This window comes from Salmo trutta, chromosome 1, assembly GCF_901001165.1.
Source record: "Salmo trutta chromosome 1, fSalTru1.1, whole genome shotgun sequence".
In the NCBI taxonomy this organism is placed as follows: domain Eukaryota; kingdom Metazoa; phylum Chordata; class Actinopteri; order Salmoniformes; family Salmonidae; genus Salmo; species Salmo trutta.
The window spans coordinates 6,572,786-6,596,369 of record NC_042957.1 but is presented as its reverse complement, the minus strand read 5'-3'; the positions used below and the strand labels follow the sequence as shown (position 1 = coordinate 6,596,369).

The 23,584-nt window shown below is 45.8% G+C and overlaps 1 protein-coding gene across 1 annotated transcript in view; it reads left to right on the top strand.

The window, feature by feature from the left end:
* Positions 1 to 302: 302 nt before the first annotated feature.
* Positions 303 to 23,584, top strand: part of ino80 (INO80 complex ATPase subunit) — a 99,835-nt gene continuing 76,553 nt past the window's right edge. Inside the window, exons 1-17 of the mRNA XM_029700776.1 lie at positions 303 to 470; positions 2,007 to 2,078; positions 2,305 to 2,504; positions 4,059 to 4,210; positions 4,393 to 4,460; positions 4,669 to 4,809; positions 5,586 to 5,706; positions 5,922 to 6,127; positions 7,970 to 8,023; positions 8,444 to 8,647; positions 12,173 to 12,368; positions 12,560 to 12,627; positions 12,763 to 12,975; positions 13,123 to 13,203; positions 14,266 to 14,361; positions 17,509 to 17,711; positions 21,232 to 21,316. Coding sequence (XP_029556636.1) covers positions 2,347 to 2,504; positions 4,059 to 4,210; positions 4,393 to 4,460; positions 4,669 to 4,809; positions 5,586 to 5,706; positions 5,922 to 6,127; positions 7,970 to 8,023; positions 8,444 to 8,647; positions 12,173 to 12,368; positions 12,560 to 12,627; positions 12,763 to 12,975; positions 13,123 to 13,203; positions 14,266 to 14,361; positions 17,509 to 17,711; positions 21,232 to 21,316 — 2,046 coding nt within the window. The 5' untranslated portion in view covers positions 303 to 470; positions 2,007 to 2,078; positions 2,305 to 2,346. The remainder of the gene's footprint in view (positions 471 to 2,006; positions 2,079 to 2,304; positions 2,505 to 4,058; positions 4,211 to 4,392; positions 4,461 to 4,668; positions 4,810 to 5,585; positions 5,707 to 5,921; positions 6,128 to 7,969; positions 8,024 to 8,443; positions 8,648 to 12,172; positions 12,369 to 12,559; positions 12,628 to 12,762; positions 12,976 to 13,122; positions 13,204 to 14,265; positions 14,362 to 17,508; positions 17,712 to 21,231; positions 21,317 to 23,584) is intronic.

Here is a 23,584-nt window from a genome sequence, read left to right as displayed (position 1 = left end):
CGGAAAATGTAACAGGCTCGCGATACTCGTAACGACTTTCCCCCTGTGAGTGACGTAACATGTAGCTCGGTAATCTTCGGGATTCGCAGACTCCACCAATGGAGTTCGGATCGCAAACGATAATATCTCATAAATCATATGAACTACTACTTATGAGCAACTCTCGCCAGAACTGAATCCAAAATACTTGTTACAATGTTTGTGTTGCTATATTTCCGCAGCAATTCCTTTGAAGAGCAGATACGAAATCGTCACTCTCTCTGCATTCGATTAGTATGCCTGTTCCCTGCTCTATCCTCGCCATGGCGCCGTGTCCCTGCTCCCTCAGTTACAGAAAGTGGCCGCCTCTCTGCTGCTGTCGACCCAAAGCTCATAGACTCACTCGTTGCCTAGACCCGCCATCTTGGAGTCAGAGAACTGAGAGTCGGCAGCAGCTACGAGAGAGCGCAAAAGGGGGACACGGGGCCAAGGTGAGAAAGTGTTTTGGAGGTAATATGGTGAGGGAGCAATGGGGTAAGATGGCCGGGAGGGAGAGAAGAATTAGATCGCGGGGATCCGAGAACAGAGGCTTCTGAGACGACCCTCGTGTCTATTCAAGGGGACGGATAGGTGCTGGAAAGATTCGTAGGCCTCGCTGTAAACAAGCCAAAGTTGCTTAATCCCTCAAAAATGAATTGTATTACTAAAATACTCATATGTCCAGAGAAGGTGGTAGCCTTAAAGGGGCAGAACCCATTTGAATAACTCAAGAGTGAGTGGGAACTTCATACCTAATTAATTCAAATGACCAGAAACGCAACAAGATTGACAGTTAGCCATTCAAATGTAACAAAGGCCGGCTACCCAGACAGTCAAAAATGTCAAACGCTAGCCTGCTCTTTTAAATAGGAATTCAGCTGGCCAATGCCCGTTCTAACCACAACATATTACCTTGCTAACGTAGCTGCATACCTTGACCCTTGATATACATGTCTATCGTGTGTTGTGTAGGTAGCTAGCTAGCTAACGTTAGCCTGCTAGCTAACATGTCATACAAGGTTAGCTGGCCCACACAGCTAATACTTGGCGCGAGCTAATGCTAAGAGCTAACAGGCTAAGGCTAGTAAGCTAAATAATGGTAGCATCTCGCTTTCAGGCTAAACGTTCATTTAGCGTTAACTAGCCAGCTAATTCCCCGTTCAGTTAGACAGCTAGCTAGCTAGCTAATTTAGCTGAACATTCATCAGTTGTGCTTTGCTCTGAGTGTTTACTGGCAGGCTAGCTATATTGTAACTCAGGTTAGCTAGATTGTAGTGCAGTGGCTTGATTCACTTTGCAGACACCTGATCTCATCACTCAATCATCTCTATGATTGAACCATTAAGTAAACCTATAATAACCCACATTTCCCCACACCTGCATTAGACATACAAAGGATCCACCTGAATAAAATGATGTCTGTTTATATAAGTTCCCTAAATGTCCAATTCTTCTTACAGGGTAGTGGGAATCAAAGTATTTACATCCAGATAGAGGTGTTATGTGGCATGAACCTCTATCTCCTGTGAGGATTTGTGGACATTTCAAACAAAACTATTTTTATTTAACCTTTATTTAGCTAGATAAGTCAGTTCTTATTACCCCAATTTACAATGACTGCCAAACCCGGACGACGCTGGCCAATTGTGCGCCACCTTATGGGACTCCCAATCACGGCCGGTTGTGATACAGCCTGGATTTGAACCAGGGTGTCTGTAGTGACGCCTCTAGCACCCCCAAGCTCAGACTTAAGGTCTTGAAACATTAAAAACAAAACATGGAGGACTGAGACCTGTAGGCCTATAACTTAAGCATATTTATACTCAATTTCCTTTATCAATTGTTCAACAAATTTTATCAGTTCAACATAAGTTCTTTCAATCTGGTACATGAAAGTGCTTGAAGGTCCATACACTGATTAGTCAATTTTGACAGCTTTGATTGGTGTGGTGCAGTGTGTGACTTGTGGCTCTTTCTCTCTGTTTCAGGCCTTTTCACATCTTCTGAACTGACAGTTGTGATTGGAGATAATGAGGATATCCATATCCCATATTAGAAAGGTTCCATTGTTTTGTTAATTTCTGCACAAACATATAATGTCAGTGTTATGTTGCATGCAGAGACTAGCTGTCGGGAGGCGACATGGAGGTCCTGACTGAAAAACACAGGAAAGAATCTTTAGCTCTAATATTACAACTTCTGCTCTACCCCCCACATTGCTCTACCCTCCAGATCTCTCTCCATCTAAACCCCCTACATCTCTCTCTCTCTCTCTCTCTCCCCCAGTGAGTATCCCTACCTAGTAGGGCCTACAGGTCTCAGTCCTCCATGGCGTCTGGGGCTGGGCAGACAGAGGCCGACGATGGGGCAGCATGGTCGTCATCAGGCCTGGCCAAGCCTCTTCACCTTCAGCACCTGGAGAGATCCCTACGCCTTGACAGCTTCCTCCGCCAGACCGCCTCAGTCTTCAACAGAGACCTATCCAGGTAGAGTACAGTTATAGAGCCCCACTGTGGAGTTGTCATAATACCCATAAAACCGAGCGGTCAAACAGGCAAATGGTTTTTCCACCATTTCTTTTTCACATAGGGTATTTTAGAAACATTTAAAATAAGGGCTGTGTTTCGTGCTGGCTTACCCTGGTGTGATGTTTTGAAAACCATGTAAATCTCTCGAAAAAGTTGACTTTTATCATTATATTTGGCTCCCCCTGGGAAAAATGAATGGAACCATTTCCCTGTTTGGGCGCTAGGTTTCATGGGTATTATGACTCATAGTGTGGTACTCTATTTATAATGCAATATATCAGAACAGATACCTATTCAGGTAATATACCAGTGTTTCTCCTATGTTCATTTAGCAGCGGAGCCCAGCCGCTGCTAAATCGTTGACAAAAACGCATATAAACACATATTTCGACTGAGACACGCTTGGATACTCATGGATACCTTTTGTATGTCTCTGCGTGCAGTTTGAAGGTATACTGAACACAAATATAAATGCAACACAACATGCAGCAATTTCAAAGATTTTACTGATTTACAGTTCATAGAAGGAACTCAATCAATTGAAATAAATAAATTAGGCCCTAATTTATGGATTTCAAATGAGTGGGCCTAAGAGGGCATAGGGCGAGTTCCTTACTAACTAGCGTTAGCACAATGACTGGTAGTCTATGGGAACAGCTAGCTGTTAGCAATTGCACTAATTATAGTTAGCAACTTCCTTCAAACTGAACGCAGAGACATACATTGTATCCATGAGTTCATCTGACTCTTAAAGCTGCAATATGTCACTTTTTGGGTGACTCAACCAAATTCACATAGAAATGTGAGCTATAGATCCGTCATTCTCGTTGAAAGCAAGAAGCGGTAGAGATGTTCTATTTGCACTACTTCTATAGTTCCCGTTATGTTTAGTTTTTCCTTACTAATCAGGGACCTTAATTCATCAAGTACAAGGGAGGAGTGAAAACCCGCAGACACTCTGCCCATTGTGGAATGAGTTTGACAGGTGTTGTAGGGCAGGGTTTCCCAAACTCGGTCCTGGGGGTCTCCCCTTGGTGAACCTTTTGTTTTTTGCCCAGCACTACACAGCTGATTCAAATAACCACCTCATCAAGCTTTGATTATTTGAATCAGCTGTATAGTGCTGGGCAAATTTTAAATGTGCACCAACGGTGGGCCCCAGGCCCCTGCTCTACACTGTACTTGCATGTTTTGTCACATAAACTGAAATTAGGCGAACTAATAGAATTTTAGCAACCAGGAAATGGCTATTTTTATTTATTTATTATTATTATTTTTGCGTAGTGCACCATTTTAATTGCCAAAGTCTTGCACTATCCCTTTCAGATCAGTGTGACGAGTTACAACTTATATTTGTAGCAAACAGAGTGAGCAGTTGTGTGAATGAGAGCCAGGAGCCCACAGCCACTGCTTGCACCTTATCCATAAAATAAAGGCTGGACTAGATGTCTGTGCTTTATGACATGACTGGGATGACTCTGGGCTCATGTGTACGTGTTTGTCATATCACAGTGATGACAGCGACGATGGCGGATTAGGGGAGGGGCCTTCTCTGGGGCCGGCCAATCAGCACGCAGCCTTGGCCATAAAAGAGGAGTCATGTGACCTGGATGAGGAGGGGCTTGTTACCGAGGGAACCACCCTCAACGGAACTCCATCACAAGGTGAAGGGGAGCTTAGAGAGAGTTCACCTGGAACGTTCAAATAGTTGCATGCAGCTTTATAAGTGGTGTACCAACATTGGCTCCATACCAAGTGCAATATCCTGGATCCATATCCAAAATCTCACCCAGATCTTTATTCAAAGACATTTGATTTTCTTTCACGCTCTTTTTATTCTCCACAGAACACAAGGAAGACAAAGCCAGTCTATACAACTTCTCCAAACTGAAGAAGAGCAGAAAATGGCTCAAGGTATTTTTCATTGATTCATGATTGAGTGTGTTAACATTCAGGGCTGGTTTCCCAAACACAAAGCCTAGTCCTAAACCAAAACAAATGATCATGATTTTTAGTCCAGAACTAGACTTCATCTGTGTCCAGGAAACCAGTCTGAAGTGGTGTATTTAGAGAGATAGTGGGTGGATGTATCTGAATTGTTCTTCTCTCTCCTCCCCCATAGAGTATCCTGTTGAGTGACGACACCAGTGAGTCAGACACAGAGGACTCTGACTTCAGTCTGTCCAGAGAAGAGCTACAGGACATGCTCAGACTGCACCAGTTCACCAGGGAGCATCAGAACAAGTTCCACAACGACAGAGAGGTACACACACACACACACACACACACACACATCTAGGCATACACACAGGCATGCATGCGTGTGCATACACAACTATGTTATTACTTGATGTATAGCCGCACGGCCACCACTACTATTGTGCTCGTTGTGATGGCGTTGACTGAACAATGATGACTCTATAGCGATTTGTAGAGATTTTGTTTTTGCATGGACATTACCATTGAGGGCTTCCACTATTTTAAAGTAGTCAACTGGTTGGGGATTCCTTATAGGTTGGGAGGGATCAGCCAATGAGAGCTTGCCTGAGAGGAAAAGGGTATATAGAGGAGTACATACACTATTGGAAACAAATGTGACATTTTTGGGGCAGCAGGTAGCCTAGTCTTTAGAGTGTTGGGCCAGTAACTGAAAGGTTGCTAGATCGAATCCCCGAGCTGAAAAGGTAAACATCTGTCATTCTACCCCTGAAAAGTGTGTCTTCTTCAAGTTGGTTTGCTTAGTTTGTAAATTGGCATTAGTCTTTATCACCGCCATCTAGTGGCCACAAATGAATGACACACAATGTGTTTCAGGACTCCAGCCCTGCAGGGGGTGGTAAATCACCAATATTAGCTTTAGACTTTATTTTAAAACATCAAAAGAAGGATGAAAATTGACTACATTTTAAAAAGGCAATAGTCTAAATGGCGCTGCCCATGTTGTCACAGTCACCATAAAGGCACAGATACAAACTTGACATCTCTATACACCTGCTCCTCTAAATTCCAGTTTGTAACCACTCCCTCCTCTCCTCTCAGCTGCAGCAATATCAGTACTATAGTACGGGACTGCTCTCCTCCCAGGACCCTTTCTATGAACAACAGCGCCACCTGCTGGGCCCCAAGAAGAAGAAGATCAAGGAGGAGAAGAAATTCAAGGGTAAGAAACACAGTTTATTTACTTAGTTATAATTGTCTTTCTTTGCTTTGTTTGTCTTTTTATGGATGATTGTGCCCGCAAACCAATTTCTTTCTAGAGGGAATCGTATAGATTTTTAATACTGCTACTAGTGAACAGGTTTTCTTGCGTCCTGGAAAATGTCACATTGGTTTCCAATAATGGATGTCCCTGTCCGTATTCCCTTCTCCTCTCAGGCAAGCTAAAGAAGGGCAAGAGGAAAAAGAAGAGAGGGGAGGGGGAGTTCTCAGGCGAGGGGCGGCCGCATGTCACCAAGATCTTCGCCAAGTTTTCCCATGATGCCCCTCTTCCCATGTTGAAGAAGAAACACCTGACCGTAGAGCAGCTGAACGCACGACGACGCAAAGTCTGGCTCACCATCGCCAAGAAGGAGTGCCCCAAGGTACGCTGGGTAGTGTAGTCTGAAAGGTCTACAGGAGTCAGAATGATAACTGTAGGAGTGGATGTAGGTCTTTGTAAATCTGTGAGTTGTTGTGAACTGTCCTCAGGGCCCGTATCCATAAAGCGTCTGAGTAGGAGTGCTGATCTGGGATCAGTTTAGCCTTTTACATCATAGTGAATGAGATTATATGGACAGATCCTAGATCAGAATCAATAGGATTATATGGACAGATCAGAATCAATAGGATTATATGGACAGATCCTAGATCAGAATCAATAGGGTTATATGGACAGATCCTAGATCAGAATCAATAGGGTTATATGGACAGATCCTAGATCAGAATCAATAGGATTATATGGACAGATCCTAGATCAGAATCAATAGGGTTATATGGACAGATCAGAATCGATAGGGTTATATGGACAGATCAGAATCGATAGGGTTATATGGACAGATCAGAATCAATAGGATTATATGGACAGATCAGAATCAATAGGGTTATATGGACAGATCAGAATCAATAGGATTATATGGACAGATCAGAATCAATAGGATTATATGGACAGATCCTAGATCAGAATCAATAGGATTACCGTAATTTCCGGACTATTGAGCACACCTGAATATAAGCCGCACCCACTGAATTAAAAAAAAAATATTATTTTGAACATAAATAAGCCGCACATGTCTATAAGCCGCAGGTGCCTACCGGTACATTGAAACAAATGAACTTTACAGGCTTTAACGAAACACGGCTTGTAACAAAAATAAATAGGCTTTAACGAAACACGGCTTGTAGCAAAAATAAATAGGCTTTAACGAAGCACGGCTTGTAACAAAAAATTTAAAATGAGCAGTAAACAGTAGCCTACCAAGAAAGTCATTGCTCCAGACCAAGCTCCCGTGCAGCAGCTCTATTTCCTTTTCCAACAGCCAGATCAATCGCCTTCAACTTGAAAGCTGCATCATATGCATTTCTCCGTGTCTTTGCCATGATGAGGGTGACAAAATGACTACCGTAATCAGAATGTTTGAGCGCGCTCGATTTAATCTAAACAGTAAACAAAAAAGTTGTTTGACCTTAACCCGTTCGGCAATTTCATTGGTCTAATGAAAGCTTCATGCCGCCAAAAAACTGAGCACGTCACAGAATGTGTTTTTAAAAAAAAAATATTATTTGAAAGCGGGAAAAATCCATATATTAGCCTCGTCATTGTTTAAGCCGCGAGGTTCAAAGCCTGGGAAAAAAGTAGCGGCTTATAGTCCGGAAATTACGGTATATGGACAGATCAGAATCAATAGGATTATATGGACAGATCCTAGGGGCTCCCGAGTGGCGCAGCGGGTCTAAGGCACTGCATCTCAGTGCTTGAGGCGTCACTACAGACCCTGGTTCGATTCCAGGTTGAATCACAACCGGCGGTGATTGCGAGTCCCATAGGGCGGCGCACAATTGGCCCAGTTGGCCCAGCATCATCCGGGTTTGTCCGGGGTAGGCCGTCATTGTAAATAAGAATTTCTTCTTAATTGACTTGCCTAGTTAAATAAATGACTCCTCGATCAGCACTTGCACTCTGAGCTGCTTTGTGGATGCTGGCCCTGATATCTGATTAAAGGATATCTGAGAGGGGCTAAAGTTGATATTTAGAGTATGTGAATGGGTATGAAGTGATGTTTTCACGTGAATGGGTATGAAGTGATGTTTTCACGTGAATGGGTATGAAGTGATGTTTTCACGTGAATGGGTATGAAGTGACGTATTCACGTGAATGGGTATGAAGTGATGTTTTCACGTGAATGGGTATGAAGTTATGTATTCATAATTGCATTATCTTTCTTTAGGCATTCAAGCAAAAAGCATCAGCCAAGAACTTTGTCCTTACCAATGCCAAAAAGGTAAAATGTTTTTAAGGCTTTCTTGACCTATTAAAAGCTAGTGTCTGTATGTATAGATGTTTGAAAGAGTATCCCTGTGTAAGTGTCTCTGTGTTTTACCTGAGATAAATCCTGTGTGTAGTTTTTCTGTATATTTTACTTCAAACTAAATGTCTGTATGTGTTCTGTTTTCTTTGTGTTTTTGTGGGTCCTCATCTCTAGCTGGTCCACCAGTGTCTGTCTGATCTTAACTCAGTACCATCTCATTAATCTGTTATCTCCTCCTCGTCTCTAGCTGGTCCACCAGTGTCTGTCTGATCTTAACTCAGTACCATCTCATTAATCTGTTATCTCCTCCTCATCTCTAGCTGGTCCACCAGTGTCTGTCTGATCTTAACTCAGTACCATCTCATTAATCTGTTATCTCCTCCTCGTCTCTAGCTGGCCCACCAGTGTATGCGTGAGGTGCGCAGGGCAGCCATCCAAGCCCAGAAGAACTGTAAGGAAACCCTTCCCCGGGCCAGGAGACTGACCAAGGAGATGACGCTCTACTGGAAGAAATACGAGAAGGTGGAGAAGGAACACAGGAAGAGAGCCGAGAAAGAGGCTCTGGAGCAACGCAAACTGGACGAGGAGATGAGAGAGGTGAGACTGGAAAACACACTGCTCTACCACGTCAGAAACATGGCGAGTTAGCTTCCTGCCGTATAATGCTCTGATGTAACACACACTGCTCTACCACGTCAGAAACATGGCGAGTTAGCTTCCTGCCGTATAATGCTCTGATGTAACACACACTGCTCTACCACGTCAGAAACATGGCGAGTTAGCTTCCTGCCGTATAATGCTCTGATGTAACACACACTGCTCTACCACGTCAGAACCATGGCGAGTTAGCTTCCTGCCGTATAATGCTCTGATGTAACACACACTGCTCTACCATCAGAAACATGACGAGTTACCTTCCTGCCGTATAATGCTCTGATGTAACACACACTGCTCTACCATCAGAAACCTGACGAGTTAGCTTCCTGCCGTATAATGCTCTGATGTAACACACACTGCTCTACCACGTCAGAAACATGACGAGTTAGCTTCCTGCCGTATAATGCTCTGATGTAACACACACTGCTCTACCACGTCAGAACCATGGCGAGTTAGCTTCCTGCCGTATAATGCTCTGATGTAACACACACTGCTCTACCACGTCAGAAACATGGCGAGTTAGCTTCCTGCCGTATAATGCTCTGATGTAACACACACTGCTCTACCATCAGAAACATGACGAGTTAGCTTCCTGCCGTATAATGCTCTGATGTAACACACACTGCTCTACCACGTCAGAAACATGGCGAGTTAGCTTCCTGCCGTATAATGCTCTGATGTAACACACACTGCTCTACCATCAGAAACATGACGAGTTACCTTCCTGCCGTATAATGCTCTGATGTAACACACACTGCTCTACCACGTCAGAAACATGGCGAGTTAGCTTCCTGCCGTATAATGCTCTGATGTAACACACACTGCTCTACCATCAGAAACATGACGAGTTAGCTTCCTGCTGTATAATGCTCTGATGTAACACACACTGCTCTACCATCAGAAACATGGCGAGTTAGCTTCCTGCCGTATAATGCTCTGATGTAACACACACTGCTCTACCATGTCAGAAACATGACGAGTTAGCTTCCTGCCGTATAATGCTCTGATGTAACACACACTGCTCTACCATCAGAAACATGACGAGTTAGCTTCCTGCCGTATAATGCTCTGATGTAACACACACTGCTCTACCATCAGAAACATGACGAGTTAGCTTCCTGCCGTATAATGCTCTGATGTAACACACACTGCTCTACCATCAGAAACATGATGAGTTACCTTCCTGCCGTATAATGCTCTGATGTAACACACACTGCTCTACCACGTCAGAAACATGGCGAGTTAGCTTCCTGCCGTATAATGCTCTGATGTAACACACACTGCTCTACCACGTCAGAACCATGGCGAGTTAGCTTCCTGCCGTATAATGCTCTGATGTAACACACACTGCTCTACCATCAGAAACATGACGAGTTACCTTCCTGCCGTATAATGCTCTGATGTAACACACACTGCTCTACCATCAGAAACCTGACGAGTTAGCTTCCTGCCGTATAATGCTCTGATGTAACACACACTGCTCTACCACGTCAGAAACATGACGAGTTAGCTTCCTGCCGTATAATGCTCTGATGTAACACACACTGCTCTACCACGTCAGAACCATGGCGAGTTAGCTTCCTGCCGTATAATGCTCTGATGTAACACACACTGCTCTACCACGTCAGAAACATGGCGAGTTAGCTTCCTGCCGTATAATGCTCTGATGTAACACACACTGCTCTACCATCAGAAACATGACGAGTTAGCTTCCTGCCGTATAATGCTCTGATGTAACACACACTGCTCTACCACGTCAGAAACATGGCGAGTTAGCTTCCTGCCGTATAATGCTCTGATGTAACACACACTGCTCTACCATCAGAAACATGACGAGTTACCTTCCTGCCGTATAATGCTCTGATGTAACACACACTGCTCTACCACGTCAGAAACATGGCGAGTTAGCTTCCTGCCGTATAATGCTCTGATGTAACACACACTGCTCTACCATCAGAAACATGACGAGTTAGCTTCCTGCTGTATAATGCTCTGATGTAACACACACTGCTCTACCATCAGAAACATGGCGAGTTAGCTTCCTGCCGTATAATGCTCTGATGTAACACACACTGCTCTACCATGTCAGAAACATGACGAGTTAGCTTCCTGCCGTATAATGCTCTGATGTAACACACACTGCTCTACCATCAGAAACATGACGAGTTAGCTTCCTGCCGTATAATGCTCTGATGTAACACACACTGCTCTACCATCAGAAACATGACGAGTTAGCTTCCTGCCGTATAATGCTCTGATGTAACACACACTGCTCTACCACGTCAGAAACATGACGAGTTAGCTTCCTGCCGTATAATGCTCTGATGTAACACACACTGCTCTACCATCAGAAACATGACGAGTTACCTTCCTGCCGTATAATGCTCTGATGTAACACACACTGCTCTACCATCAGAAACATGACGAGTTATCTTCCTGCCGTATAATGCTCTGATGTAACACACACTGCTCTACCACGTCAGAAACATGGCGAGTTAGCTTCCTGCCGTATAATGCTCTGATGTAACACACACTGCTCTACCATCAGAAACATGACGAGTTAGCTTCCTGCCGTATAATGCTCTGATGTAACACACACTGCTCTACCACGTCAGAAACATGGCGAGTTAGCTTCCTGCCGTATAATGCTCTGATGTAACACACACTGCTCTACCATCAGAAACATGACGAGTTAGCTTCCTGCCGTATAATGCTCTGATGTAACACACACTGCTCTACCACGTCAGAAACATGACGAGTTAGCTTCCTGCCGTATAATGCTCTGATGTAACACACACTGCTCTACCATCAGAAACATGACGAGTTACCTTCCTGCCGTATAATGCTCTGATGTAACACACACTGCTCTACCATCAGAAACATGACGAGTTATCTTCCTGCCGTATAATGCTCTGATGTAACACACACTGCTCTACCACGTCAGAAACATGGCGAGTTAGCTTCCTGCCGTATAATGCTCTGATGTAACACACACTGCTCTACCATCAGAAACATGACGAGTTAGCTTCCTGCCGTATAATGCTCTGATGTAACACACACTGCTCTACCACGTCAGAAACATGGCGAGTTAGCTTCCTGCCGTATAATGCTCTGATGTAACACACACTGCTCTACCATCAGAAACATGACGAGTTAGCTTCCTGCCGTATAATGCTCTGATGTAACACACCTGATTCTACTTGTCACTTGGTTAGCTGAATCCGGTGTGTTACAGTAAAGTTGGAGTAAAAGCCTGCACATCCAGAAGCTCTCCAGTCGGGTTGGTCACCCCTCCACCACGTAAAGAAACGTCTAGGGATCTCCCTAAAATGATTTCAGATTAAAAACAGATCAAAAGAAATGCTTAAACTCACCACAATGTCAAGGATTAACGCTACCTATCTCTCTCTGTGTCTCTGTGTCTCTGTGTCTCTGTCTCTCTCTGTCTCCCTCTCTCCCTCCCAGGCGAAGCGTCAGCAGCGTAAGCTGAACTTCCTGATCACCCAGACAGAGCTGTACGCCCACTTCATGGGGGGCAAGGGTCCTGGGGAGGAGGATGGGGGAGAGGAGGACATTCTCAACAAGCTGGACGACACCAACTCTCACAGGCAGATGACCGTCGGGGGAGGGTTGATGGTCAACGTTGGACAGGAGGACTACGGTAATGGTTGTTACTTTTTAATCATTCTAAACATATTCCGGTTACTTCATTTTAAATCTCAATAGCCAAATACAATCCTTATTGATTGGATCTCAAGCGTTTCCTTTTTTATTTTGTGCTTGAATATGAACAGAGGAACATTACCATTTTTTAGTGCAGTTGTAACAGTGTTGAATTGTTGTCCGTCTCAGATAGTGAATACTACAAGTCTCAGGCCTTAAGGAACGCTAAAGAAGCCTACGAGATACACCAGGCCAGAGTAAGTACCAGTAATACCTCTGGCACCACGTCAACATGAGTCCACCCAGATAGACATGTAGACTCAACATGGAATGATTCTACTCCCAGTGTTCTCAAAGTAAGACGGTCCACTTTTTCTCTCTCTCCCTTGAAGACGCGTCTCTTTGACGAGGAGGCTAAGGACAGTCGCTGTGCCTCCCTGCACCAGGCCAGTGGGGGGTCAGGGTCAGGGTTCGGGGAGAGCTACAGCCTCTCTAACCCTTCCATCCAGGCCGGAGAGGACATCCCCCAGCCAACCATCTTCAACGGGAAATTGAAGGGTTACCAGCTGAAAGGCATGAACTGGCTGGCTAACCTCTATGAACAGGTGAACACAAGCTTCAAAAGATCAACTTTTCATTCTTTGTTGGTCTGTGTTGCTCTCTCTCCTCCCCCCCTACCACACACACACACACACACACACACCAGTACTCTCACTTTTCTCAGCAGTGACATCCTGTCTCCCTCTCCGTAGGGTATCAATGGTATCCTAGCAGATGAGATGGGTCTGGGGAAGACTGTTCAGAGCATCGCTCTGCTGGGTCACCTGGCTGAGGTAAGTCAAATACTTGCTTTCGTTTACCTGGTCTCTTCCAAACCTTTGTACTTGATTTCCTTTGTACTTGGCATGCAGAAGCCGTAAAGTTTCATTGTAAGTCAAAAATGTGTTGTAGTATTGTAATGTTTTATTACGGGGGCCGATTTGTTGATGAATCGTGTGAATGGGAACAGTCCAGCTGTATCCATGGGCCCCAAGGTGTTTTAAATGACAGGGAGGGGAAATAGAATCATGTTTTGGGAATTTGAGCCCACTCTCTAGAACACCATATCCCACAGGAAGACATGTTTCACAGCTTAGTGTTTCCTGTTTTTCTCACACACACACACACACACACACACACACACACACACACACACACACACACACACTGTCTTGTACAGCTAAACTTTTGGGGGACACACAATTCAGTCCCATTCCCTAACCCATACTCTTACAATCACCCTAATCTTAACCTAACCCTAGCCCCTAAACCTAAGCCTAGCCCCTAAACCTAAGCCTAGCCCCTAAACCTAAGCCTAGCCCCTAAACCTAAGCCTAGCCCCTAAACCTAAGCCTAGCCCCTAAACCTAAGCCTAGCCCCTAAACCTAACCCTAGCCCCTAACCCCAAACCTAACCCTAGCTCCTAGCCCCTAAGCCTAGCCCCTAAACCTAACCCCAAACCTAAACCTAACCCTAGCTCCTAAACCTAACCCTAAACCTAACCCTAGCCCCTAAACCTAACCCTAGCCCCTAAACCTAACCCTAAACCTAACCCTAGCTCCTAAACCTAACCCTAGCTCCTAAACCTAACCCTAGCCCCTAAACCTAACCCTAACCCCAAACCTAACCCTAGCTCCTAAACCTTAATGTAACACTAATTCTAACCTTAACCCTAAACCCCTAGAAATGGCATTTGACCTCGTGGGGACTAACAAAATGTCCCCAGTTGGTCAAATGTTTGTTTGTTTACTGTTGTTTTGGGGACTTCTGGTCCCCACAAGAATAGTTACACGTCCACACCCACATGCATGCATGTCAGGGTGACTGACTGAGTGTCTCTGTCCTGTCCTCTGCAGCGTGACAACATCTGGGGTCCGTTCCTCATCATCTCTCCTGCCTCCACACTGAATAACTGGCACCAGGAGTTTACACGCTTTGTCCCCAAATTCAAGGTGAGACATCAGGATCCTACTGTTGCTCTGACACCATCTCTCTATCAGCTGTTCTGTCCATCAGCTGTTCTGTCCATCTCTCTCTCAGCTGTTCTGTCCATCAGCTGTTCTGTCCATCAGCTGTTCTGTCCATCAGCTGTTCTGTCTATCAGTATCAGCTGTTCTGTCTATCAGCTGTTCTGTCTATCAGCTGTTCTGTCTATCAGCTGTTCTGTCTATCAGCTGTTCTGTCCATCAGCTGTTCTGTCCATCAGCTGTTCTGTCCATCAGCTGTTCTGTCCATCTGTCCATCAGCTGTTCTGTCCATCTGTCCATCAGCTGTTCTGTCCATCAGCTGTTCTGTCCATCAGCTGTTCTGTCCATCAGCTGTTCTGTCCATCTGTCCATCAGCTGTCTGTCCATCAGCTGTTCTGTCCATCAGCTGTTCTGTCCATCAGCTGTTCTGTCCATCAGCTGTTCTGTCCATCTGTCCATCAGCTGTTCTGTCCATCTGTCCATCAGCTGTTCTGTCCATCAGCTGTTCTGTCCATCTGTCCATCAGCTGTTCTGTCCATCTGTCCATCAGCTGTTCTGTCCATCTGTCCATCAGCTGTTCTGTCCATCTGTCCATCAGCTGTTCTGTCCATCTGTCCATCAGCTGTTCTGTCCATCTGTCCATCAGCTGTTCTGTCCATCTGTCCATCAGCTGTTCTGTCCATCTGTCCATCAGCTGTTCTGTCCATCTGTCCATCAGCTGTTCTGTCCATCTGTCCATCAGCTGTTCTGTCCATCTGTCCATCAGCTGTTCTGTCCATCTCTGTCCATCAGCTGTTCTGTCCATCTCTGCCCATCAGCTGTTCTGTCCATCAGCTGTTCTGTCCATCAGCTGTTCTGTCCATCTCTGTCCATCAGCTGTTCTGTCCATCTCTGTCCATCAGCTGTTCTGTCCATCAGCTGTTCTGTCCATCAGCTGTTCTGTCCATCTCTGTCCTGTCCATCAGCTGTTCTGTCCATCTCTGTCCTGTCCATCAGCTGTTCTGTCCATCTCTGCCCATCAGCTGTTCTGTCCATCTCTGTCCATCAGCTGTTCTGTCCATCAGCTGTTCTGTCCATCTCTGTCCATCAGCTGTTCTGTCCATCTCTGTCCATCAGCTGTTCTGTCCATCAGCTGTTCTGTCCATCAGCTGTTCTGTCCATCTCTGTCCTGTCCATCAGCTGTTCTGTCCATCTCTGTCCTGTCCATCAGCTGTTCTGTCCATCTCTGCCCATCAGCTGTTCTGTCCATCTCTGTCCATCAGCTGTTCTGTCCATCAGCTGTTCTGTCCATCAGCTGTTCTGTCCATCTCTGTCCATCAGCTGTTCTGTCCATCTCTGTCCATCAGCTGTTCTGTCCATCAGCTGTTCTGTCCATCTCTGTCTATCAGCTGTTCTGTCCATCAGCTGTTCTGTCCATCTCTCTCTCTCAGCTGTTCTGTCCATCAGCTGTTCTGTCCATCAGCTGTTCTGTCTATCAGCTGTTCTGTCTATCAGCTGTTCTGTCCATCAGCTGTTCTGTCCATCAGCTGCTCTGTCCATCAGCTGTTCTGTCCATCTGTCCATTAGCTGTTCTGTCCATCTGTCCATCAGCTGTTCTGTCCATCAGCTGTTCTGTCCATCAGCTGTTCTGTCCATCAGCTGTTCTGTCCATCAGCTGTTCTGTCCATCTGTCCATCAGCTGTTCTGTCCATCTCTCTCTATCAGCTGTTCTGTCCATCAGCTGTTCTGTCCATCTCTGTCCTGTCAGCTGTTCTGTCCATCAGCTGTTCTGTCCTGTCAGCTGTTCTGTCCATCAGCTGTTCTGTCCATCTCTGTCCATCAGCTGTTCTGTCCATCAGCTGTTCTGTCCATCTCTGTCCATCAGCTGTTCTGTCCATCAGCTGTTCTGTCCATCTCTGTCCATCAGCTGTTCTGTCCATCAGCTGTTCTGTCCATCTCTGTCCATCAGCTGTTCTGTCCATCAGCTGTTCTGTCCATCTCTGTCCATCAGCTGTTCTGTCCATCTCTGTCCATCAGCTGTTCTGTCCATCTCTGTCCATCAGCTGTTCTGTCCATCTCTGTCCATCAGCTGTCCTGTCCATCAGCTGTTCTGTCCATCTCTGTCCATCAGCTGTTCTGTCCATCAGCTGTTCTGTCCATCTCTGTCCATCAGCTGTTCTGTCCATCTCTGTCCATCAGCTGTCCTGTCCATCAGCTGTTCTGTCCATCAGCTGTTCTGTCCATCAGCTGTTCTGTCCATCAGCTGTCCAGTCCATCAGCTGTCCTGTCCATCAGCTGTTCTGTCCATCAGCTGTTCTGTCCATCAGCTGTTCTGTCCATCTCTCTCCTTTGGTTAAACTTTTCAGCCTATTGGTTCTGCCTCTGTGTTAATTGACTGTATATATTACCTGTATGTGTTATATTGTGAGAGGGGATAATACATCACATCACCCTGTATAATCTGAAGGTGTGAGAACCTGTGGTTGTTTAGGTGCCTTATTCCGATTGTCCTTTAGGGGGCAGCATAGTATTATACGACTTATGGTAACTATGAATCAGAGGCGTGGTATCTTACAACGCTCACACACACACACACACACACCCTCCTCCATATACACCAACATTTACTGCAAAACCATCATTGTTGGACGTTTTTCAGAAGACAGTAAATCAAGTGTTTCACCGTGGTGATGAGGTGTTAACAAACATCAGATAAGTATCACTTCCTGAGAACGAGACAGGCGGAGAAACTGACGCGGCAACAATGGACGACACACACACAATGGAGCCTCGCCAGTATTTGTGTTGAGGGATTCATTATGGTCCCGTCACAAAGTTTAACATAACGTCTCATCAACAATCCATGGAGTCAGAGTTGAAATGTTTTCTCACTAAAACAATAAGACTTTTTTTTTTAAGAAAGTAACTTTGTAAAGTGTTCCTTTCTACTGGAAAAAGTCAGGTTACAATTTTAACCTTCTGTTGTGATAAAATAACTATATTCAATTAGAAACAAAAGTTCAACACAGACTAAGTATCTAAACTCCTTTTCTAGATCTGCCTCAATGATACCTGGACCTCCTTGAGAGAATAAACAGAGCAGATTCACATATTCTATTCCTTTATTAACCCTTTGTGCCGTTTGTCCCTCAGGTTCTGCCGTACTGGGGGAACCCTCACGACCGCAAAGTGATCAGGAAGTTCTGGAGCCAGAAAACCCTGTACACCCAGAATGCTCCGTTCCACGTGGTGATCACCAGTTACCAGCTCGTAGTTCAGGATGTCAAGTACTTCCAGAGGGTCAAGTGGCAGTACATGGTTCTAGATGAAGCCCAGGCCCTAAAGAGCAGTACCAGGTAAACCCTGACCCCAAGACCAGGGACCTTCAACTAGTCAGTCATGGGACTATTTTTTTATTGAGTGGATGGTCGGTAGGGGGGGGGGGGGTAGAAAAGAATTACAAATATACTTTTTTTTTTACTGCAAATTTAAACACACGACGCCAAAACAGATTATATTTGATATAAAAATCTAATTATTACATTTCTGTATGATCACATGTCTCTCTATAGTGAATAATTGGGAACAGATTTCCAAAATCACTTGGGAGATTATTTCCTGGTGTTTATACAGTTTTATGTCCAACAATGAAAATCTAAATATAAAGATGGAACCCTGCAGTCCCTGATTAGAGGGGAACAATGAAAAGAAGCATTGGAACTGGCTTCGAGGTCCAGAGTTGAGTTTGAGGACCCTAGACACTAACCCCTAGACCCTAGACCCTAACCCCTAGACCCTAACCCCTAGACCCTCACCCCTAGACCCTCACCCCTAGACCCTAACCCCTAGAGGGTCAAGTGGCAGTACATGTTTCTGGATGAGGCCTAGTCCCTAAAGAGCAGTACCATGTAAACCATAAACTATAGACCCTAACCCCTATCTCCTAGACACTAACCCCTACCCCCTAGACTATTAGACACTAACCCCTGGACTCCTAGACACTAACCCCTACCCCCTGGACTCCTAGACACTAACTCCTGGACTCCTAGACACTAACCCCTACCCCCTGGACTCCTAGACACTAACTCCTGGACTCCTAGACACTAACTCCTACCCCCTAGACTCCTAGACACTAATAGATCAACATCTGTTTTGTCACATGCTTGGTAAACAACAGGTGTAGACTAACAGTGGAAAGGTAAACAACAGGTGTGGACTAACAGTGGAAAGGTAAACAACAGGTGTGGACTAACAGTGGAAAGGTAAACAACAGGTGTGGACTAACAGTGGAAAGGTAAACAACAGGTGTGGACTAACAGTGGAAAGGTAAACAACAGGTGTGGACTAACAGTGGAAAGGTAAACAACAGGTGTGGACTAACAGTGGAAAGGTAAACAACAGGTGTGGACTAACAGTGGAAAGGTAAACAACAGGTGTGGACTAAGTGAAAAGCTGACGTACGGGTCCTTCCCAACAACATAGAGAGAAATAATAGAAAAAATAATAACACAAGGAATAAATATACAATGAGTAACGTTAACTTGGCTATGTACACATGGTACCAGTACCGAGTCAATGTGCAGGGGTACCAGTACTGAGTCCATGATAACTTGGCTATATACACATGGTACCAGTACTGAGTCCATGATAACTTGGCTATATACACATGGTACCAGTACTGAGTCCATGATAACTTGACTATATACACATGGTACCAGTACTGAGTCCATGATAACTTGGCTATATACACGGGGTACCAGTACCGAGTCAATGTGCAGGGGTACCAGTACTGAGTCAATGATAACTTGGCTATATACACGGGGTACCAGTACTGAGTCCATGATAACTTGGCTATATACACAGGGTACCAGTACTGAGTCAATGATAACTTGGCTATATACACAGGGTACCAGTACTGAGTCCATGATAACTTGGCTATATACACGGGGTACCAGTACTGAGTCCATGATAACTTGGCTATATACACAGGGTACCAGTACTGAGTCCATGATAACTTGGCTATATACATGGGGTACCAGTACTGAGTCAATGATAACTTGGCTATATACACGGGGTACCAGTACTGAGTCCATGATAACTTGGCTATATACATGGGGTACCAGTACTGAGTCAATGATAACTTGGCTATATACACGGGGTACCAGTACTGAGTCCATGATAACTTGGCTATATACACGGGGTACCAGTACTGAGTCCATGATAACTTGGCTATATACACGGGGTACCAGTACTGAGTCCATGATAACTTGGCTATATACACGGGGTACCAGTACTGAGTCCATGATAACTTGGCTATATACACGGGGTACCAGTACTGAGTCCATGATAACTTGGCTATATACACGGGGTACCAGTACCGAGTCATAGTGCAAGGGTACGAGGTAATGGAGGTAGATGTGTACTTATAGGTAGGGGTAACATTCACTACTGTAAGTCGCTCTGGATAAGAGCGTCTGCTAAATGACTAAAATGTAAAATGTAAATGTAAAATGTAAATGTAAATTGACTAGGCAGCAGGTTAGATGATAAATAGTGGCAGCAGCGTACATGAGTCAATGCAGATAGTCTGGGTAGCTATTGGTTAACTAGTAGTGTTTCTGGCTTTGGGTTAGAAGCTGTTCGCTGTCCTGTTGGTTCCAGACTTGCCGTGCGGTAGCAGAGAGAACAGTCTATGATTTGGGTGGCTGGAGTGGCTGAAAATGTTTAGGACCTTCCTTAGACACTGCCTCGTAAAGAGGTCCAGCGTGGCAGGAAGCTCGGCCCCTGTGTTATACTGGACTGTATGCACTACCCTCTGTAGCGCCTTGCGGTCGGATGCCAAGCAGTTGCCATACCAAACGGTGATGCAGCCAGTCAAGATGCTCTCGATGGTGCAGCTGTAGAACTTTTTGAGGATCTGAGGACCCATGTGGAATCTTTTCAGCCTCCTGAGGGGAAAGAGGTGTTGTCGTGCCCTTTTCACGACTGTGTTGATGTGTGTGGACCATGATAATTCCTTAGTGATGTGAACACCGAGAAACTTGGAAGTTTTCGACTTGCTTCACTACAGTCCCATTAATGTGGACGTGCTCGGCCCCTCTGTTTCCTGTAATCCATAATCAGCTATTTGCCTTGGGATTGCGCACCATCTGTTGTTGACAGAGACACATCTCCCTCCTTAACCTTACCAAAAGCTACCATTCGGTCTTGACGATATAGAAAAAACCAGCTAGATGCATATTGTCCTTGTTCAGCCATGACTCCAAGAAACATAGGATATTAAAGTTCTTCAGGTCCTGTTGATACGATAGTCTCGAACGGAGCTCGTCCAGTTTGTTCTCCAGTGATTGTACGTTCGCCATTAGAATGGATGGTAGAGGCAGTTTATTTACTCGTCTCATCAAGGAGCTCGTCTGCCTATCTCGTCTCGTCCTTTTTATCCCGGGGTTAAAGGCCTGGTCCGAGGTGAGCTGTACATCCACAGCTGTCGACTCGGAAATACAAATCTTCATCCAAAAACAAGGTTAGTGATCGCTGTTCTGATGTCCAGGCGCGGCTTTCAGTCATAGGAAATTATGGAATCTGCTTATATAAAAAATACAATAATAATAATAAATAGCAGAATTGGTCAGGAGCCCTTAAGACGGCAGCGATCCATCTCGGCAGCGACCCATCTCGGCAGCGACCCATCGAGGTTCAGAGGGTCAAGTGAGAGTGCGTGGTTCTGGACGAGGCCCAGTCACTAAAGAGCAGTAGCAGCTGGAGCAGCTCTTTCAGTTGTCTCAAATGAGACCCGATTTCCCCATCCAGTGCATTCGATGATGATGTATACGTCATGTAGTCCATTAAGTTTGCATTGTGTCTCTGTGTTGACAGTGTTCGTTGGAAGATCTTGCTGCAGTTTCAGTGTAGAAACAGACTGCTGCTCACAGGAACGCCCATACAGAACACTATGGCAGAGGTGAGAGGTCATTCTGTCTGTCATTCTGTCTGTCATTCTGTCTGTCATTCTGTCTGTCATTCTGTCTGTCATTCTGTCTGTCATTCTGTCTGTCATTCTGTCTGTCATTCTGTCTGTCATTCTGTCTGTCATTCTGTCTGTCATTCTGTCTGTCATTCTGTCTCGCTCTCTCTGTCTCTCTCTCGCTCTCTCTGTCTCTCTCTCGCTCTCTCTGTCTCGCTCTCTCTCTGTCTCGCTCTCTCTCTGTCTCTCTCTCTCTCTCTGTCTCTCGCTCTCTCTCTGTCTCTCGCTCTCTCTCTGTCTCGCTCTCTCTCTGTCTCTCGCTCTCTCTCTGTCTCTCGCTCTCTCTCTGTCTCTCGCTCTCTCTCTGTCTCTCGCTCTCTCTCTGTCTCTCGCTCTCTCGCTGTCTCTCGCTCTCTCTCTGTCTCTCGCTCTCTCTCTGTCTCTCGCTGTCTCTCGCTCTCTCGCTGTCTCTCGCTCTCTCGCGCTGTCTCGCGCTGTCTCTCGCTGTCTCTCGCTCTCTCTCGCTCTCTCTCGCTCTTTCTCTTTCTGTCTGTCTCGCTCTTTGTCTGTCTCGCTCTTTCTGTCTGTCTCGCTCTTTGTCTGTCTCGCTCTCGCTCTCTCTGTCTGTCTCGCTCTCTCGCTCTTTCTGTCTGTCTCGCTCTCTCGCTCTCTCTGTCTGTCTCGCTCTCTCGCTCTTTGTCTGTCTCGCTCTCGCTCTCTCTGTCTGTCTCGCTCTCGCTCTCTCTGTCTGTCTCGCTCTCTCGCTCTCTCTGTCTGTCTCGCTCTCTCGCTCTCTCTGTCTGTCTCGCTCTCTCGCTCTTTCTGTCTGTCTCGCTCTTTCTGTCTGTCTCGCTCTTTCTGTCTGTCTCGCTCTTTCTGTCTGTCTCGCTCTTTCTGTCTGTCTCGCTCTTTCTGTCTGTCTCGCTCTTTCTGTCTGTCTCGCTCTTTCTGTCTGTCTCGCTCTTTCTGTCTGTCTCGCTCTTTCTGTCTGTCTCGCTCTTTCTGTCTGTCTCGCTCTTTCTGTCTGTCTCGCTCTTTCTGTCTGTCTCGCTCTTTCTGTCTGTCTCGCTCTTTCTGTCTGTCTCGCTCTTTCTGTCTGTCTCGCTCTTTCTGTCTGTCTCGCTCTGTCTGTCTCGCTCTGTCTGTCTCGCTCTTTCTGTCTGTCTCGCTCTGTCTGTCTGTCTCGCTCTGTCTGTCTGTCTCGCTCTGTCTGTCTGTCTCGCTCTGTCTGTCTGTCTCGCTCTGTCTGTCTGTCTCGCTCTGTCTGTCTGTCTCGCTCTGTCTGATCTGTCTCGCTCTCGCTCTGTCTGTCTGTCTCGCTCTCGCTCTGTCTGTCTCGCTCTCGCTCTGTCTGTCTGTCTCGCTCTGTCTGTCTGTCTCGCTCTGTCTGTCTGTCTCGCTCTGTCTGTCTGTCTCGCTCTGTCTGTCTGTCTCGCTCTGTCTGTCTGTCTCGCTCTGTCTGTCTGTCTCGCTCTGTCTGTCTGTCTCGCTCTTTGTCTGTCTCGCTCTGTCTGTCTGTCTCGCTCTGTCTGTCTGTCTCGCTCTGTCTGTCTGTCTCGCTCTGTCTGTCTGTCTCGCTCTGTCTGTCTGTCTCGCTCTGTCTGTCTGTCTCGCTCTGTCTGTCTGTCTCGCTCTGTCTGTCTGTCTCGCTCTGTCTGTCTGTCTCGCTCTGTCTGTCTGTCTCGCTCTCGCTCTGTCTGTCTCGCTCTGTCTGTCTGTCTCGCTCTGTCTGTCTGTCTCGCTCTGTCTGTCTGTCTCGCTCTGTCTGTCTGTCTCGCTCTGTCTGTCTGTCTCGCTCTGTCTGTCTGTCTCGCTCTGTCTGTCTGTCTCGCTCTTTCTGTCTGTCTCGCTCTTTCTGTCTGTCTCGCTCTTTCTGTCTGTCTCGCTCTTTCTGTCTGTCTCGCTCTTTCTGTCTGTCTCGCTCTTTCTGTCTGTCTCGCTCTTTCTGTCTGTCTCGCTCTTTCTGTCTGTCTCGCTCTGTCTCGCTCTCTCGCTCTTTCTGTCTGTCTCGCTCTTTCTGTCTGTCTCGCTCTTTCTGTCTGTCTCGCTCTTTTTGTCTGTCTCTCTCTCTCGCTCTTTTTGTCTGTCTCTCTCTCTCGCTCTTTCTGTCTCTCTCTCGCTCTTTCTGTCTGTCTCTCTCTCTCGCTCTTTCTGTCTGTCTCTCGCTCTTTCTGTCTGTCTCTCTCTCTCTTTTTGTCTCTCTCTCTCTCGCTTTTTCTGTCTCGCTCTTTCTGTCTGTCTCGCTCTCGCTCTTTCTGTCTGTCT